This window comes from Protopterus annectens, chromosome 3.part1 (genome assembly GCF_019279795.1).
Source record: "Protopterus annectens isolate FY-2018-M chromosome 3.part1, PAN1.0, whole genome shotgun sequence".
Lineage (NCBI taxonomy): Eukaryota > Metazoa > Chordata > Ceratodontiformes > Protopteridae > Protopterus > Protopterus annectens.
Genome location: NC_056732.1, coordinates 350,881,474 through 350,899,818, shown reverse-complemented (window position 1 = coordinate 350,899,818; position 18,345 = coordinate 350,881,474). Strand labels below are relative to the sequence as shown.

Below are 18,345 nucleotides of genomic sequence, written 5' to 3'. Positions count from 1 at the left end.
ACCCAGAAAATAAAACTCTTGGTGTCCTATCCTGGATCTGTCTGTTCTCAACATCTTTCTGGTGGTTCCAAAATTCAAAACGCTAACTCACCAACAGCTGCTCCCTATGCTAGCCAAGGACTGCTGGCTAGCAACGCTAGACTTAAAAGAAGCTTATCTGCACATTCCCATAAGGGAATCTTGCAGGAAATACCTACGTTTCAGAGCAGGCTGTATGCACCATCAGTTCTCTGCACTTCTCTTTGGCTTATCTACTGCTCCCAGGGTATTCACAAAATGCCTAGCTCCAGCTTTTGCATATTGCAGGCAGAGAATAATTCAAATTTACCCTTACTTGAACGATTGCCTGATTCAGGCGGACAGTCAAGAATTGCTACTACAGAACCTGACATTTGTAAAGAGATTTCTAACTTCACTGGGTTACACCATCAATGAAAAGAAATCACATCTGGTACCCAGCCAACAGATTGTATTCTTGGGAGCAAGCTTGAACACAACTTCCCAGATGGCATTTCTCACTCCAGAAAAACAAATTTATTTGAGAATACTTCAGTCTACTGGCCATCAAAACCCAGCTATCTGCAAGAAAAATACTGCAAGCCCTAGGGTTCATGGCCTCTTGCATTCTACTAATTCCATATGCAAGACTGCATATGAGGAAACTTCAGTGGTACTTAAAAAGTCTCTGGCGTCAACATTCTCAGGACCTGGAAACAATGATTCCTATCATTCCTTGCCTAAGGACAGAGTTCCTTTGGTGGGCCAAGGCCTGCTACCACAACAAGGGACTCCTTTCTCTCAACCCCCTGCCGCCTAAAGCCTAACAGATGCATCAGACTATGCATGGGGGGGGCTCACATGGCAGGACTATGCATTCAAGGCAAATGGAGCCCAAAGCAAATGCACCTGCATATCAATCAAAAAGAAATGTTAGCTGCACAGAATGCCCTTGACAGCCTTCAAAGAGCCTTATTCTTCCAGGACAACTATTGGTAAAGACAGACAACACCACAGTTATGTGGTACATAAACAAGCAGGGGGGAACCCATTCCTACCCACTCTGCAGATTAGCCATGGCTCTGTGGAACACATCCTTGAGCAACCAAGTGCACCTGCAAGCTCTATTCCTGCCAGGCAAACTAAATTCACTGGCAGACGACTTCAGCAGAAATCTCATGGACCCACACGATTGGAAACTGGAACCCAAAATATTCAAGGTTTTGAGGAACAGGTGGGGGGCACCAGAGGTATGAATTGAGCAAATATTGCACCAGAACTCCCCGCAGCCAAGCTTGGAAAGTGGATGCCCTGTCCTTTACCTGGGAAAGACTCTCAATTTATGCCTTTCCCCCTCTGCCACTCCTCTCGAACGGTCTACTAAAGATCAAACAGGACAAGCCAAGGACAATCCTGATTGCACCAGACTGGCCACGCCAACACTGGTACCCACTTTTGTGCAGTCTGACAGTAGTGCCACCATGGCACCTGCCTCAGACCCCTTCCTTGCTGTCCCAGCAGGAGGGCCAGATTCTGCACCCTTAGTTACAGATCCTGAACCTAGCAGCCTGGCTCATCCCCTGAACTCATCACCAGCAACTCTCAGTAAGCAGGTGCTGGATGTCATTCTTGAGGCAAGGAGGCTTAGTACTCGAAAATCCTATTCGGAAAAGTGGAAAAGATACTGCTCCTGCAGCCAGTCTTGGGAAATGGACACAACTGTGCCCAGCTTACCTCGTATACTAGATTACTTAACAGAAATGCTCCACAAAGGCCTATCCTTCTCTTCAATTACGATTCATGTCTCTGCCATCTCAGCTCATTATAATACTGAGCCACCCCTCTTCTCTCATTCTCTGGTCAAACAGTTCCTGAGAGGAGCCAAAAATTTAAGACCCCCCCAGGAGATCTCCCACTCCAGCCTGGGACCTTAACTTTGTATTGGAAAAACTCACTCTTCCACCCTTTGAACCTGCTGCAACAGCATAGTTAAAATTCCTCTCTTGGAAAACAGCTTTACTTCTACCCATCACTTCAGCAAGAAGAATGTCTGAATTGCAGGTCCTTATGGCCGTGGAACCCTTCATTATCTTCCATGTGGACAAGGTTTCACTCAGGACTAACCCATCATTCATGCCCAAGGTGGTATCTAGTGTGGCGTTAAACCAGTCCATTCATTTGCCAACCTTTTTCCCTAATCCTCAGAATAAAGGGGAAAGGATCCTGCACTCCCTGGACGTGCACAGGCAGCTCCGGTTCTATCTGGACAGGACTAAACCTTTCAGAAAATCTGACCAGCTGCTAGTCAGCTTTGCTGCAGGGGCAGAGGGCAAGGCCATTTCAAAGCAAACCATTTCTAAATGGATAGCACACTGCATCCATTTCTGCTACAAACACCATGGGAAACCTATCCCACTGGGGATCAGAACACATTCCACTAAGGCTACATCAGCCTCTACAGCATTCCTCAGGAGTCCCTACCAGGGACATCCTGGAAGCTGCAATCTGGAGCTTTGTACACACTTTCACCAAGCATTACCACTTGCCTATCTTTTCTAAATCCAGAGCTGGATTTGCCACAGCAGTCTTACAGGGCCTGATTGCCAGCCCTAATGCTTCTTAACTACCTCCACCCTTCCTTAACTTTGGGAATCAACCCAAATGTGATGACTGCAACAGTGAAACATAAAGAACATAGTACAGTTGTGTACACTTACCATAAATGTAGATGTTTGAGTGTATTCACTTTTGAGTCCTGGTTACCCTCCCTCCAGCCCCCTGACCTCTCTTTACTTCTACCTGTCTTTTTTTTGTTTGGTATATCTTGTGTATTTGCTTTTTGCTGGGGGTGTTCCATACCATGCAATTGCTCCCTATATTGGGGGCGCCTGACGTCTGGGTCAAGAAAAACTGATGTAATGGTGTCGGCTGCATGTTTTATACCCCTGACGTCATGGTAGAAGCATCCGACGCAGAAATCCCAAGACTGGTATTCAGGCCGGCTGTACATTTATGGTAAGTGTACAAAACTGTACTTTTCTGGACATAGTCCATTAGTGGGACATTCCTCAGGTAGATCTTTTTTCATCCTGTCTGAAGAGGCAGCTCCCTCTTTTCTGTTCCAGAGTGTTATGCCATCTGATGTGGAAAATGGATGCCCTTTCTTTTTTCTTGGAAGGGGATATTTCTTTGTGCCTTCCCTTCCCTTCCCCTACTTCCAAGAGTTCCGCAGAAGATTTAATTGGACTCCCCAAATATCTTGCTATTGACTCCATTTAGGCCAAGGTGGCAGTTGGTCACCCTCTTAATGCATCTGTCTGGGGCAGTCGTCACAAGTTACCTCACTGGTTTGACCTTCACACACAGGACAAGGGGTCACTCATCCATCCTCATATGTCCGCTCTTCAATTGACACGGTTAGTGATAGGGCTTTGACCCCTTTTAGCACCTTTTTTCTAAAGACATGCTCATGGTTTTACAGGAGTCAGGAAAGTCTTGTATGTCCAAATGTAAGTAGATTTTTTGTCTAGTGCCATGCTCATAACCAGGACCCTTTTTCATTAGGCATCCCTCTGGTTCTCTGCGTTAGTTGATCCAGTCCGGCTTGACCTATTTTTCTTCCATAAAGGTCAATTTTTCAGCTATTTCTGCCTGTCTGCCCTTGAACCTTTCTTTGGTTTCTTTCCTTAAGGTCAAACTGTCAGTCACCAATGAAGCCTATTCCTCCTCCTTGAGACCTTCATTTAGTTTTATAAAAATTGATCCAGGCTGCCTTTGAGACTGCAGGTTCTGCTTCTCTTCAGCATTGTACTTGGAAGGCAGTTTTATTGCTTGCTCTTCTGCTCAGTGGGTTTCTGAGCTTCAGGCCCTTATGCCCATCCCTTCTTTTTTGCTTTTTCACAGGAACAGTGTGTTCCTTCTTACTAATCTTTCTTTTATGCCCAAGGTTGTTAATGTGTTGTCTTTGAATCGGATAGTACAACTCCCTTCATTTTTCCTTCTCCTTGGTGTGCTAGTGAGAGAGTCCTTCATACCTTGGATTTTCACAGACAGCTCAGCTGTTATTAGAAATAAAACTAAGACCATTTGAAAGTATGACCAGCTTTTTGTTTCTTTTCATCCCAGAATATTGGGTTTCACTGTGTAGAAGCAAACCATCACATCCTGGATACCTAACTCCATTTCCTTTTGTTATTCTTTTTATGGCAAGCATCTATCTACTTCTGTCAGGGTTCGCTCCACATGGCTGTTATCTCTTTTGATGCTTTCTTTAAGGGAGTTGGACACCAATTCCATCTCTGAAGCTGCTAGTTGGTCTTCAGTGCATATTTTTACTAAGCATTATAAATTGGATATGGTTTCTAGGGCCGAAGCAGGTTTTGTGATGGATTCTTTGAGGGCTCTTCCCAGCATTTCACTTCCCAGTTCATTTCTTGTGCTCTTGTACTCTCCCTAAGGTGAAGAATACTGCCACAGTGAAGAAGAAGAAGAAGTACAGTTGTGTAAATCTTACTATGTCCTTCTCTTCACTGTTGCAGTGTTCGATCACTTTCTTTTGAGTTTTGTTTTGGTTTCCCTTCTGGCCGAGGGTCTGCCTTTTCCATCTACATTCTCCTTCTGGATTTCTATAATGTCTTTTGTCTTGTGAAGACTGTTTTCTTCTGGGGCAATTAATTTCTGGGTAACTGCATCTGTCACATTTATGCTCTACGTCCAGAAAGGGGAGCATACATGTTATGTATGGTGCATACAAGAACTAAAGGCTTTGATATACTGGCTGGATGTTGGGCTATCCTTGGCAGGAGATCCCTAAGGTGAAAAATACTGCAGCAGTGAAGAGAATGACATCTACTGTTATAAGATTTTACACAACTGTGCTTTGCCCTTTTTCATCTGATATAAAAGCTATTTACTTAGCATAATGATAGATCCGTGTTGTCCTGTTTTTGACATTTTCAATATCTCTTCCTCCTCTTCCTCCCTTCCAAATTGTCATCTAGGGTACTTTGAGGAATGGGTGATACTCTGAGGAGTCTTGCAAACATCAACTTCTGTCTTCTTCATATGTACACCTGTTTTTTTTGGCATAAGGTTTTCAATAATATAAGATATATGTATTTGTCAAACGCAATCTGAAATATTTAAGGAGAGGTAGAGAGAGATCACAGGTAGGGGAGTAGTCTGATCCCTGGGTCCGCGTGTTTGGAGGAGTCTGATCCCTGGGTCCGCGTGTTTGGAGGAGTCTGATCCCTGGGTCCGCGTGTTTGGAGGAGTCGGATCCCTGGGTCCGCGTGTTTGGAGGAGTCGGATCCCTGGGTCCGCGTGTTTGGAAGTGCTGAGACTGGATGATCAGAGTTCGATCTGAGACCCATCTGTTGAACCAGATGAAAACAGGACAATGTGGATCTGTCATTATGGTGAGTACACAACTTGTTTTTTTGTGCTTGTCTGTTTTGCATGATGCATCTGCAACCCAACATCTTTAACACTTAACCCTTATAGAGTGGACATATAACTTGCTTTCCCCATTTGCTGTCTGCATTAAGGTTGGTGGTAGAGCATTGGAATTTATCAGAAAAGATTTTTGTGTGCTTGCTAGTTGCTTTGGTAGACAGCTTTAAAGATTCAGTGGTATTTATTCAGAATTCCGGAAGTCAGTTAAGGCAGAGGTTTTCTGGAAAAAGCGCTCCCTTTAAGTAGATTAATAATGTTTGCACTTATATGTTGAATAGGAGTATACAAAAAGAAATTACAATTTTAAATATTCTCCTAGCTTTTTAAAATGTCACGTTGTTTCTTTTCATTTGTTCCTAGAGTCAGGTAATGGTGTTAGAAGGACTTGGAGCAGAGAAGCAAGAACTTCAAGTCAAATGTGATGGATTTTCTTCAAGAGTCTTGCAACTTGAAAATGATCTGGCAACTATCAGCCAGAAAATTATTGAAAAAGAAACTGAAATATATAGGTAAATTTAAAACACACCACAACATTTTGTTTTCGGTGGATTGTTTACAAGATAAACGTGTTACATTTTAAATGGGTTGTATACATGTAATCTGAAATTTGTTGCATTTTCTTTCCCGGAAGCTTAAAAGACCAGCTAAAGAAAGCTATGCTTGAGAAAGAGCAACTGGAGTGTCTTCTGAAAAATGAAAAGGATGAGAAGGAGCTCTACAAGGTATTTTTAATGAATATAATATATGAAAACCGTAAACATTTTAGTTTTATGGTGTCAGAAAGGGTTGGTCACACATTGGACATGTGAAAATTGTTCCAGTTACCAGTGTCAGTATGTACAGCAAATAAGCCTGCATCTCATTTCATTGGTTAAGTGGTAATACTAATAAATTATCTGCTGTGTTATGATGAAACAGAAGAGATACATTACAGTTTATGCTAGGTATGTTTCTAAATAATAAAATGCAGCTGTGTCATTTTTGTTGTCGCTGCTTTCCTTGAATTAACCTGAGAGAGGCATTCAGTAAAATATTACTGTTTTACTGTTGGGTATGTAATGTATCTCCTTCTCACCCGTTTCTGTTTTGGGGCTGGCAATTGTTAGCCAGAGCCAGAAAAGAGAGAGGGCGAGAGAGAGAGAATGATAACTTCAACTTTTCTGTCAAAAAAAAAAGATTTAAAATTCTGTGTTAAATGCAGCTGGCACAGTCTTCATGTCAGCTTTTTAGGTTGACCTACATTGAATGGTTATAAACTGAGACAACTGCTTGACAGAAAGACTGGTTATATGCATGCAGAAATGCCTATTTCCAGAAATAGTTTAAGGCAAATCACGTCTTATAAAAAATACATTCTTAGATTTAAGCTTGGAGATTGAAAGCCATTTAGAAGCTGACCTTGCACCATCCTTGTAATAAGGATAGGCTAGTTATCTCTGGATCAGAAATAACTAGATAAGGATAGGCTAATTCCCTCTGGATCAGAAATAACTAGTATTAAAGCCAGGCAAGAATTTGCAGTCACAGCTGCACGTGCAGTTGTTGAGGGTTGTTTTAAAGACTTTTAAATATGTACTTGGTGTGATTTGCAGAAGAAATTTGTTCCAAAGGTGGGGGATGAGTTGGGTAACAAACACATCATGCCCATAGCTGGCATTAGTTCTGTTTGTCACCCATGTTGGAAGGGGATCCATTAGTCATCAGTATCTTTGTATAGGCCTCCTAAAAGCAGAAACTGCTTAGAAAAACAGTAAAACTTGACAAATAACATAACTTGGTTTATTCTTATGGCTACAGCAACCATTGCTTTAGGATAAAGCAGTCAGAGAATGAACAAATGATTACAGTGCTCCTTTTTACATAGTGATACAAGGTTTACTGTCAGTCTTGGCACCCACAGTCTTGAAAATCATAATCCAGAGGCCATAATATCGAAAGACCAAAACACTGAAGACTGCAGTATTGAACTCCTGGACTTGGCCCCCCTGCAGGACCCACATTAGTGCTTGGTTTTGTGGGTCCACACCCTTGCAGGACCATGTTGGCATTCTGCCCTGGATTTGCACCATGTTGGCATTCTGCCCTGGATTTGCACTTGTATGAAGGATTTGGTACTATAACCCGCGGTGGTGGTGCTGCGGTAGCGTTGTCGCCTCACAGTAAGACGCTGTCCGGTTCGATTCTCAGCTAGAGCATCTTCTGCGTGGAGACATGAATGGGCGTACCTTCGTTGAAGGTTGTGCGTCAGGCCTGGCAAGCTGGTACATAAAAATCAACTGCCAATCATTAGCAGACCGGAGTTCCGCTGTGGCGACCCCTAACCGGGAAAAGCCGAAAGACACAAAAAAAAATGAAGGATTTGGTATTCAAGACTTTGACACTGTGGTCTTCAGCATTTTTGTATTTTAATATTGTGGTTTCAGGATTATGATTTTCAAGACTGGTGGGCTTAAGTGAGCTAAACATTAAAGACTAATTACCCTGTGCAACTGATCTCAGTGCTTACCTGAGTTACTAACAGTTGCAGATGCAGTTGATCTTAAAAGACAATTTTCTCTTGCAGGTATTTAAAAAAAATACTAGTATGACACCCAGTATACCTGTGTTCAGTGTAAAAAGTACACTGACAACACACTGGATGCATTTATTTTTACCTTTTTAAATTGATATATTTATTACCTTGTTTATGGTCAAGGATGGGATGGCAGTGGCTAACAGTGAAATACATTACTGTGTACATTTTAATTTTCTTTGCAGTCATTCATCAGAGGTGATTTTTGAGGGGCACTTGTGTGCAAAAGCAAAGTGGCATTGAAATGGTTTAGTGATATGCTTTGTAGAAGTCTGTATGCTACTATGTTATGATAAGTTGAAATACATTACAGTGGCTCTTCTGTCACTATCTTCACAAGCTAGCATCAGTGGTGCACAAAAGGTGGCTGACTTGGGGAGAGAGGTTGAGACAGCATGTGTGTCTTTGAACAACACTGTGGCCATTATGTGTTTGGTTTTAATAGTCTTAAAACAGAGGTGTACACAGAAAGTAACATTTTTGTTTGCAGGTAGGCTGTATGTGAATGCAAGTGCTTCTCGGGGGCAAAGAGAGAAAGTAATTGTGTGTGTGTGCACTTTAGTATGTCTGTGAGCATGCACATGTATGCTTCACACGCACACACGCACACACGCACACACGCACACACACACACACACACACGCACGCACACACACACACACACACACACACACACACACACACACACACACACACACACACAATTGGTAAGGGTGTTGCAGTGGGTTCTCTGTGTGTGTTTCCTACAGTACTGAGTCAAAATACTATTGAATGTTTTGTTGTCCTATCTCGCCTTCATTCTAACTGGTTGTCATCGGTTCCGACTCAGCTGTATACTAAAGCTTGAGGACTGCCACTGGCTCGTGGCTGTATCCCTATCCCATCATGCTCTAGTGAAGCTCCCCAGATCTCGTTTGCCGCTAAACAGATCTGAGGCTTCCATCATGGCTCTAGCCAAGTGATCAACATTTTATTACCTTTTTACCTTTATTATCCCTTTGTTGTTGGAATATATTTCTTGTTCACTTAGATATTGTTAGCGTTTACTTTCTTGTGCTTTTTGTAGTTTCTTAGGAAAATTTGTTGCTTCTATTGTAGCTTCAGGCCATCATTTTTTTCGTTGGGCCTTGTTTCTCCCTGTCCTGGTTAAATTTTGCTACTATTAATCAAAAATAGAAAGGCGTCAGCCTGTTTAAGTTAGAGGGCTGCTGCCACCTGTTTTAGTCAGAGGGCATCTTGTTGTTTATTATTAATAGTTTTTTTTTCCTACTGCTTGGAAAAAAAAAAAAAAAGAGGGTTAGCCCGTTTAAGTTAGAGGGCTTCCGCTGCCCATTTTAGTTAGAGGGCTACCCAGGGCTACCTAACAACTGCTCTTCCTTGTTGAATTTTCTGTATTAAAAAAAAAAGTTTGTTTTATATATAATTATATTATAGTTATTTAGTGTGTTAAATAGCTTTTGTGGCAGTTTCTTGTTTGCCTGCTTGTGTGTGTGTGTGTGTGTGTGTGTGTGTGTGTGTGTGTGTGTGTGTGTGTGCTCAGTGATTTAAGCAGTTTTTTGTTTGCTTGTGTGTGTGCGTGTGTGCGCGTGTGTGTGTGTGCGTGTGCGCGCGCTCTGTGATTTAAGCATGTCCAAGGAGCATAGAGTCCAAACCTTTGGGCTTTAGAAAGTGTATTAATTGCAGCCAAAATATGTCTATCACTGACTCCCATACTATATGTGTTTACTGCTTGGGAGCAGTACATCTTCAGAAGTCATGCTCGATCTGCCACTCTTTAACACTAGAGTGCTGTTAGAGTGTAAAAACAAACTAATTGTGAGAGGTTTGTTGAAGTCCTCCTTCCAAGAAGCTCTAGAAGAAGGTTCGGGCACTTCAGGAGTGAAATCTCCTTCATCCACATAGGACAAGTCCCCTAAAAGATCTTCTCCCTCTTCAGGGCAATTGTAGCCTGTTAAAATGTTAAGCAAAATTGCATCTCCGGCTCCGACTACTTCGGAACTGACCAAATCTACTTCATCGGCTCCAGCTTTACCGGTGCCAGTAAAGTTTGAACTTATGAGCCGGTCCCCAGAATTGGAGCCAGTTACTCCTGATGTTCTTCGTGTTTCACTGTTGCAGTCGTCACATTAGGGTTATCTGCTTGCAGGTAACCCTCAGTTGGCCTGATTATCAAAGTCTTGGTCTTGCGTTGGTTGCTGTCTCATCTTCCATGACGTCAGGTTGTCAGGGGTATAAAGCATGCAGCCGACACCATTACATCAGTCTTTCTTGCCGTGCGGTGCCCGAAGCAGAAGCAAGTTCGCAAGTGCCTGTCGGCCGACTCCTGAAATTTTCATTTTCAGTTTCAGATCCGAAGTCTTCAACTAAGCTAAGTACCCCGTTGGGAATCCTTTTTCTTGCTCTAAACTGATGTCAGTAAAAGTTAACAATTGTATTTCTTGTGGAAAGCAAATACCTCATTAAGATTTTCATTCATACTGCATTCCTTGTCTAGGCCCAGACCACGACGTACCTCACTGTCTGTTTTGTGCCTTATTCAAATCTCGAACTATTCAGCGTCGGTTCATTTTCACATCTAAGTATTTTGGTACTCTGTTCAATTATCCAGAAATGGCTTCGGTAAGCCACCCGACTACCGACATTCCTAAAAAACGCAAATATAAAGACAGAGACAGACCGCATGGGTCCAGAGCTGTCGACGCTTGTCCTAAGCTAGTCACCAGTTCGCCGGTACTCAGTGAGGTGCTTTCGCAGCCCCTGATACCCGCTACTTCAGATTCGCAGGCCTCTACTGAGACCCTTCCGGAGTCCGGTATGCCGCGAGATGCTTCTTCAACTGTGGAAACTGCGGATGTCTCTACCTTGGATGGGTCCAGAGCCGCTGTGCAGGCACCGGCTTCTAAGGGTGTATTCAGGCCTACTGACTTGCATATTAAACTGACGCCATCTTCTTCTTCAAGGCCTAAAACTCGATCCATGCCTAGAAAACCAATGCCCAGACCACATGGTCAGGCCCCATGCCTAAAAAACAAATGATAAGAATGGCTGAAGACCTTATTACTCTAATCAGGGGAAGCCACCCTTCTCCCTCTAAGAGACCTAGGACTGATTTTCCTTTTGATTCTTCTGATCAGGATTCTGAAATTTCTGTTTTCTCTGATGACCAGGAAGTTGGCCTTATCTACCTTTGAGGATTCTGATACAGAGGACTCTATTCCCTCTGCTTCCCCTCCAGAGGATTTCTCTTTTGGTGAAACCTTGCTTACTCTTAGGGAGCATTTCCGTTGGGAAAGCCAGGATTACTCCGACTCCAAAAAGAGGCTTAGGGAATTCCTACTCCTACCTCAACACAGGCCTTTAGCCATCCCTCCTGTACTGGGCATTGTAGATGATGCCTTTTCGGAATCTAGCCTGACCCCTGACTTTTTACCTCTGGCTCCCAGAAAACCTGACCGGTATTACAGGGTACCTGACTCTCAAGTTCCTCTTTAAGAATCCTACTGCAGATCCTGAGACTATTTCACAGGGAGCCAAAGGCATTAAAGCTACTACTGCCAAAAACCCTATCCCCTCTGATAGAGATTCCAGGGCCCTGGATAGATGGGGTAAGAAGATATATACTTCTGCTACTTTGGCCATTAGGGCTTTAAACTGCCAGTTTCATATGTTAAAGTACCAGCAGCATATTATTGGACTGCTTAAACAGAAAATAATGTTGATTCCTGACTGTGCTGAAAATAAGGAATTACAGGATTTAATGCATTCAGCTGAGCAGGTTGGAAAGCATACTTTGCGATGTGGTTTTGATTCATTAGAGGCATCTTGCAGAGCTGCTGTCACTGGGTCTGTACTTAGAAGGCATGCTTGGCTTAAGGAGCAGTCTTTGCCAGATCATGTTAAAGCTAAATTATTGGATGCTCCCTTAAACCAAGACCGCCTGTTTGGCAACAAAGCAGAAGTACTTAAAAAGATGGAGGAAAAAGCTAAATCTATGCAAACTGTTAAATATTTCCTGCAAGTTCAGCCTCCCAGATTTAGTAGGCATTGGCCTTCTAAGAATTCGTCCTTTCCTGCCTCTTCCAGGCCTTCTCAGTCCAAACCCAGAGCCAACAGAACACACAGGTTTCAGTTCCAAGGTACTTACAGGCCTAAGCAGTGGGGGGCTCCCACTACCACAGCTGGGAGTAGTAAGACACCCCTCTATGGTAAACTGTCGCAATGATTTTACTTTAAACTTTCCAAGCCCTGCTCAACTGACTGTTCCGTTAGGGGGGAAAGATCGCCCTGCATGCAAAAAACTGGGAACTCATTACCCAAGACAAATGGGTTTTAAATATGGTTTCCCAAGGATACAGATTCCATTTCCACTCCTTACCAACCCCAAACGGTTGGCCAGAGCTACTCCCAAATCAGTGGGCAGAGGCTCAAAAACAAGTTCTCTCTCTTCTAAGCATCAGGGCTATTCAACCTGTCCCAGAACAAGAATGGGGACAAGGCTTCTACTCAAGACTTTTCGTGGTCCCCAGAAAAGACAGTTCCTGGCGTCCTGTCCTAGACCTATCTATCCTAAACACATGTTTGGAAATCCCAAAATTCAAAATGCTAGCTCTGCATCAGCTGCTTCCCATGCTAGGCAAAAATAGTTGGTTGGCATCACTGGATTTAAAGGAAGCCTACCTGCACATCCCAGTAAGGGAATCTTGCAGAAGATACCTACGCTTCAGAGCAGGCTACATGCACTATCAGTTCTCTGCTCTGTCCTTTGTCTTATCTACTGCTCCCAGGGTATTCACAAAGTGCCTAGCTCCAGTCATTGCATTTTGCAGGCAAAGAAATATTCAAATATACCCATACCTGGACGATTGTCTAATTCAGGCAGAAAGCCAGGACATGCTTTTGAATCATCTGGCATTTGTGAGGAAATTACTAACTTCTCTGGGGTACACTATAAACGAAAAGAAATCACATCTAGTACCCTGCCAACAAATTGTATTCCTGGGAGCAAGCTTGAATACAACTTCCCAGATGGCCTACCTCACGCCAGAGAAACAAGTTCATTTGACAGCCTACTTCAAACTACTGGACACAAAGACCCAGCTATTTGCAAGGAAAATACTGCAAGCCCTGGGGTTCATGGCCTCTTGCATTCTACTAATTCCATATGCAAGACTGCATATGTGGAAACTACAATAGTGTCTAAAAAGCCTATGGTGTCAGCATTCTTAGGACCTAGAATCAATGATTCATATCATACCCTGTCTAAAGATAGAGTTCTTTTGGTGGGCAGAGGCCTGCCACCAAAACAAGGGACTGACATTCACTCTATCGCCCAAACCCAAACAGACGCATCAGACTATGCATGGGGGGCTCACCTGGCAGGGCAGTGCATTCAGGTCAAATGGAACCAGAGTCAAATGCACCTGCATATCAATCTAAAAGAAATGTTAGCTGTACAGAATGCTCTGACAGCCTTCAAGGGCCATATTCTTCCAGGACAATTATTGGTAAAAACGGACAACACCGTGGTTATGTGGTACACAAACAAGCAGGGGGGAACCCACTCATACCCTCTCTGCAGACTAGCCATGGCTCTGTTGAACACAGCCCTGGGTTACCAAGTGCAACTACAAGCTCAGTTCCTGCCAGGCAAACTAAATACACTGGCAGACGACCTAAAGAGAAATCTCATGGACCCACATGAGTGGAAACTGGAACCAAAGATATTCAACATGTTGAGAAGCAAATGGGGGAGCCCAGAGATAGACCTGTTTGCCTCCCCACTGAACTACCAATTGGACAGATTCTGCACAAGGACTCCCCACAAACAAACTTGGAAAGTGGATGCCCTGTCCTTCACCTGGAAAAACCTATCAGTTTATGCCTTTCCCCCTCTGTCTCTTCTCTCCAAGGTGCTACTAAAGATCAAACAGGACAAACCAAGGACAATACTGATTGCACCAGACTGACCACGCCAACACTGGTACCCCCTCTTGTGCAGTGTCACTGCTGGAACCATGGCACCTACCTCAGATCCCTGCCCTGCCGTCACAACAGGAGGGCCAGATTCTGCACCCACAGCTCCAAACCCTGAACCTGGTTGCCTGGCTAATTACCCGATATCTCCGTTACCATTCCTCAGTAAGCAAGTGATGGATGTCATTCTGGAGGCAAGGAGGCCTAGTACTAGAAAATCCTATGCTGAAAAATGGAAAAGATTCTGTTCCTGGAGCCAAACTCAGGGGATGGCCACAACAGTGCCCAATTTACCTCATATTCTGCAATATTAACTGAGATGCTGCACAAGGGCATTTCCTTTTCTTTCATCAAAATTCATGCCTCGGCCATTTCAGTACATTATAATACAGAGCCACCCCTCTTCTCTCATCCACTGCTGAAGCAATTCCTCAGAGGGGCCAAAAACCTATGACCACCCAAGAGAGCCCCTACTCCAGCATGTGACCTTAACTTTGTATTGGAAAAGCTCACTCTGCCTCCCTTTGAGCCAGCTGCAAATGCAGAGTTGAAATTCCTTTCTTGGAAAACAGCCTTCCTTCTAGCCATCACTTCAGCAAGAAGGGTGTCTGAATTGCAGGCCCTCATGGCAGTGGAGCCTTTCATCACATTTCATGCGGGCAGGGTGTCCCTCAGGACCAACCCTTCATTTATGCCAAAGGTGGTATCCAGTGTGGTGCTTAATCAGTCCATTCATTTGCCAGCCTTCTTTTCTAATCCACAGAACAAAGGGGAACGAATACTGCACTCCTTGGACGTGCACAGACAACTTAGATTTTACTTGGACAGGACTAAGCCTCTTCAGGAAATGAACAGCTACTGGTGGCATTTGCTGCAGGGGCAGAGGGGAAGGCCATTTCAAAGCAAACCATTTCTAAGTGGATAGGCCATTGCATTAATTTCTGCTATAAGCACCATGGAAAACCTACCCCACAGGGGATAAGACCTCATTCCACCAGGGCTGCATCTACCTTTACAGCCTTTCTCAGAGGTGTCCCTACCAGGGACATTCTAAAAGCTGCTACCTGGAGTTCTGTTCATACCTTCACCAAGCATTACCACTTGCCAATTTTCTCTTAATCCAGAGCTGGCTTTGCCACTGCAATCTTGCAGGGACTTATAGCTGGTCCTAATGCCATCTCATTGCCACCTTCCATCCTTAGCTTTGGGAATCTACCCAAATGTGATGACTGCAATAGTGAAACGCGAAGAACATAGTACAGTTGTGTATACTTGCCATAAATGTAGATGTTCGAGTGTATTCACTGTTGCAGTCCTGGTTACCCTCCCTCCAGCCCCCTGACTGCTATTGACTATAACTCTGTTCTTGTTTACTATGCTTGAAGCTTTCTGGTGTATTTGCATTTTGTTGGTGGTGTAAACTTGTATGTAATTGCTTCCCATTATGGGGGCACCTGACATCTGGGGCAAGAAAAACTGATGTAATGGCATTGGCTGCATTCTTTATACCCCTGATGACCTGACGTCATGGAAGATGACAGTAACCGACGCAGGACCCAAACTTTGATAATCAGGCTGACCAAGGGCTACCTGCAAGCAGATAACCCTAATGTGATGACTGCAATAGTGAATACACTCGAACATCTACATTTATGGTAAATGTACACAACTGTACTTTCTGAGGTCACCTATTTTGCAGTCAGTAAGATCTCCTACCCTCTCCTCTAAGTCCTCCAGGAGTCTTTCGGACAATGATATGGATAGGGTGGCACGTAGGCTTCTACAGGGATGCGGAGCCAGTCAAGACCATCCCACTGACATGGATTCTTCCTCCGAGCCGATCCGGGACCTCTGAGCCGGAATACTTGGAACTGAATGTTGTAGAACCATCGGTGCAAAGAACCATCCTGGCATTTTCGGAACTGACATCTGCTGCAACATCCTCAGTTCCATCTGAGGAGTCTAGGAGCCAACGCTGTCCGGTCGGGTCTGAGGAGGGGAGTCCGATCGGACAGTTGTCTGATCCGATCCTGCCTCTCGGGGCTTCAGTGCGGATGAGCTCTGCTCCTACATCAGCTTCGGAGCCGACCCCCTTGGTTCCAGGGATTTCTTCTGGTTCTTCGGAGCTGGAGGTGTCTTCGGATCAGGGGAGTGGGGCTTTCGAGCTGATGCGGAGGGTGCTGTCTCCTCAGACAGCTCCACTCAGTGGTTCTGACATTCCTCCCCCTAAGGCACCGGCGTCCATCTCTGCACTACACCATCCACAGGCCAGCGGAGACCCTAGGCCTCAGGGTACCCTATCGGGTGAACCCCTCTATTCCGAAATCTCTCCATAACCTCTCCATTATACGCTTCAAAAGAGGTCCTTCGTAAGAGACTGCAAGAGGAAACATTTGGACTCCCCAGATGAGTCAGTCACCTCGGACACAGACCTTGATGAGTCAAAAGGGTCCCCACGGTCACCCTTTGAGGATGTCACTTTCTCGGACATCCTAGAAATCCTTAAGCAGAGAGAAGGCTGGAAACCCATCAACCCTTCTGATGAGGAGTCTGTTTACCTGAAGGCCTTTGGGTCTCACCCTTCAGCCACTTGGGTGTCCCCACCTGTCGACAAACCTATGGAACTAGTTAGTTGAAATATGTGGGAGTCTCCAGATGCAGTGGAGCCTGTCCCTAGGAGGCCAAATAAATTCATCACAGCCTCTTCAGATAAAGACTTCCTGACCAAGGGAGTCCTTGTAGATGCTATGGTGGTGGCAGCAGCCACCAAAAATGAACTTTCTGAAACATCCTCGTCTGTCCATCCACTGAACAAGGAGTCTCATACGATGGACAGATACGGGAAGCGCATGTTTGCTTCAGCGACTTTTGAGATCAGATTGCTGAACTATCTGACGCATTTTACAAGGCTACAAAGAGATCTAAAGGAGTTATGAGTTGCTCTCCAAGGAGCAGTAGCTGCATAAGGTTTGCTCTCAGCTCTCCACCTTAAATTCTGTAGTCAACTCCTCCATTAGGCTCATTTCTTATGCAGCAGATAGAGTGAGCAGAGCAGTGGGTTCAGGTATTTCCCTAAGGAGACATTCCTGGATGCACTTGTGCGTCTTTGCAGAACCTTTCAAATCTTCCTTTATTAATGCCCCATTCGATTGCTCGTCCTTGTTTGGGCCAAAAGTTAAGGAGACGCTAACCAGCTGTGAACAAGAAGGAAAGACTCTCTCTGCCATAGGAGTCTGTTTTTATGTACCTTCTAGACCTTTATCCAAAAGGCCAGAAAGGGGGGGGGGTTGGTTCTGTAAATCCCAGAGAGTTTTTCAGGACACAGATGGTGACTCTTCCCGTAGGGGCAGAGGGGGAAGGACAAATGGAAGATGCTGTCCATGCAACAGAGGGGGTCCGCAAAATCAGGGGGACAGAGATTCTTTCCGTGGTAGGCCTTTTCAGCGCTTCTGAAGAGAGGCCCATTTGTCAATCGCTGGAGGCAGTTGGGGGTTGATTATCTTTGTACCTAAAAGACAAGCGAGTACAAAGTATCATATCCAGAGGGTACTGCATACCATTTTCTCTTCCTGTCCCAAACATAAAGAAAACCCTGGATGTTACACCCAGTCAAAGGGATCAAGCAACTCTAGAAGTTCAAAAGTTGCTAGACAAAAGAGTCATCCAGAGAGTCCCCGCAGACCAAATAGGATCCGGAACTTTCTCAAGATTCTTTTTAGTGCCAAAAAGAACAGAGACTGGAGACCAACTTTGGATCTCAGCAGATTAAACAAATCAGTAAAAAGACCAAGTTCCAGATGCTGACACTGCAGTTGATTCTTCCCTTTCTGGCAGAAGAGAATTGGATGTGCTGTATAGACCTCCAGGATGTGTACTACCACATAAATATGGACAGGTCGTCCAGGAGTCATCTGCACTTCCGGCTGGGAGCCAGTCATTACCAGTTTCGAACTCTGCCCTTTGGTCTCACTACAGCCCCCAGAGTGTTCACCAAGTGCATGGCAGTAGTCATGGCTCACCTGAGACGTTTAGGATTCCGTGTGTTTCCGTATCCAGACGCCTGGCTCCTGACTGCCACCACCAAGCATCTACTACTGGAATCAAGAAACACTTCTCTGTCTGTTTCTCTCTCTCTCTCTCTCTCTCTGCTCTTACCTGGAAATTACAATAAATTACGAAAAATCTGCCTTGTTGCCATTGCAAAGTATCATGTTTATAGGAGCAGATCTAGACACAATAAACATGAAGGCAAAACTTCCTACAGAAAGGGTCCTAGTTCTAAGACAGCAAGTCTCCAACCTTCTCTCCAAAACAAAAGTACAGGCAAGAACAGTCTTGGAAGGCTTGGG

At 44.4% G+C, this 18,345-nt stretch overlaps 1 protein-coding gene across 1 annotated transcript in view; it reads left to right on the top strand.

Moving 5' to 3' along the window:
* The window catches only part of TAX1BP1 (Tax1 binding protein 1), a 1,493,491-nt gene that overhangs the window by 509,281 nt on the left and 965,865 nt on the right, over positions 1 to 18,345 (top strand). Inside the window, exons 6-7 of the mRNA XM_044066810.1 lie at positions 5,812 to 5,960; positions 6,083 to 6,173. Coding sequence (XP_043922745.1) covers positions 5,812 to 5,960; positions 6,083 to 6,173 — 240 coding nt within the window. The remainder of the gene's footprint in view (positions 1 to 5,811; positions 5,961 to 6,082; positions 6,174 to 18,345) is intronic.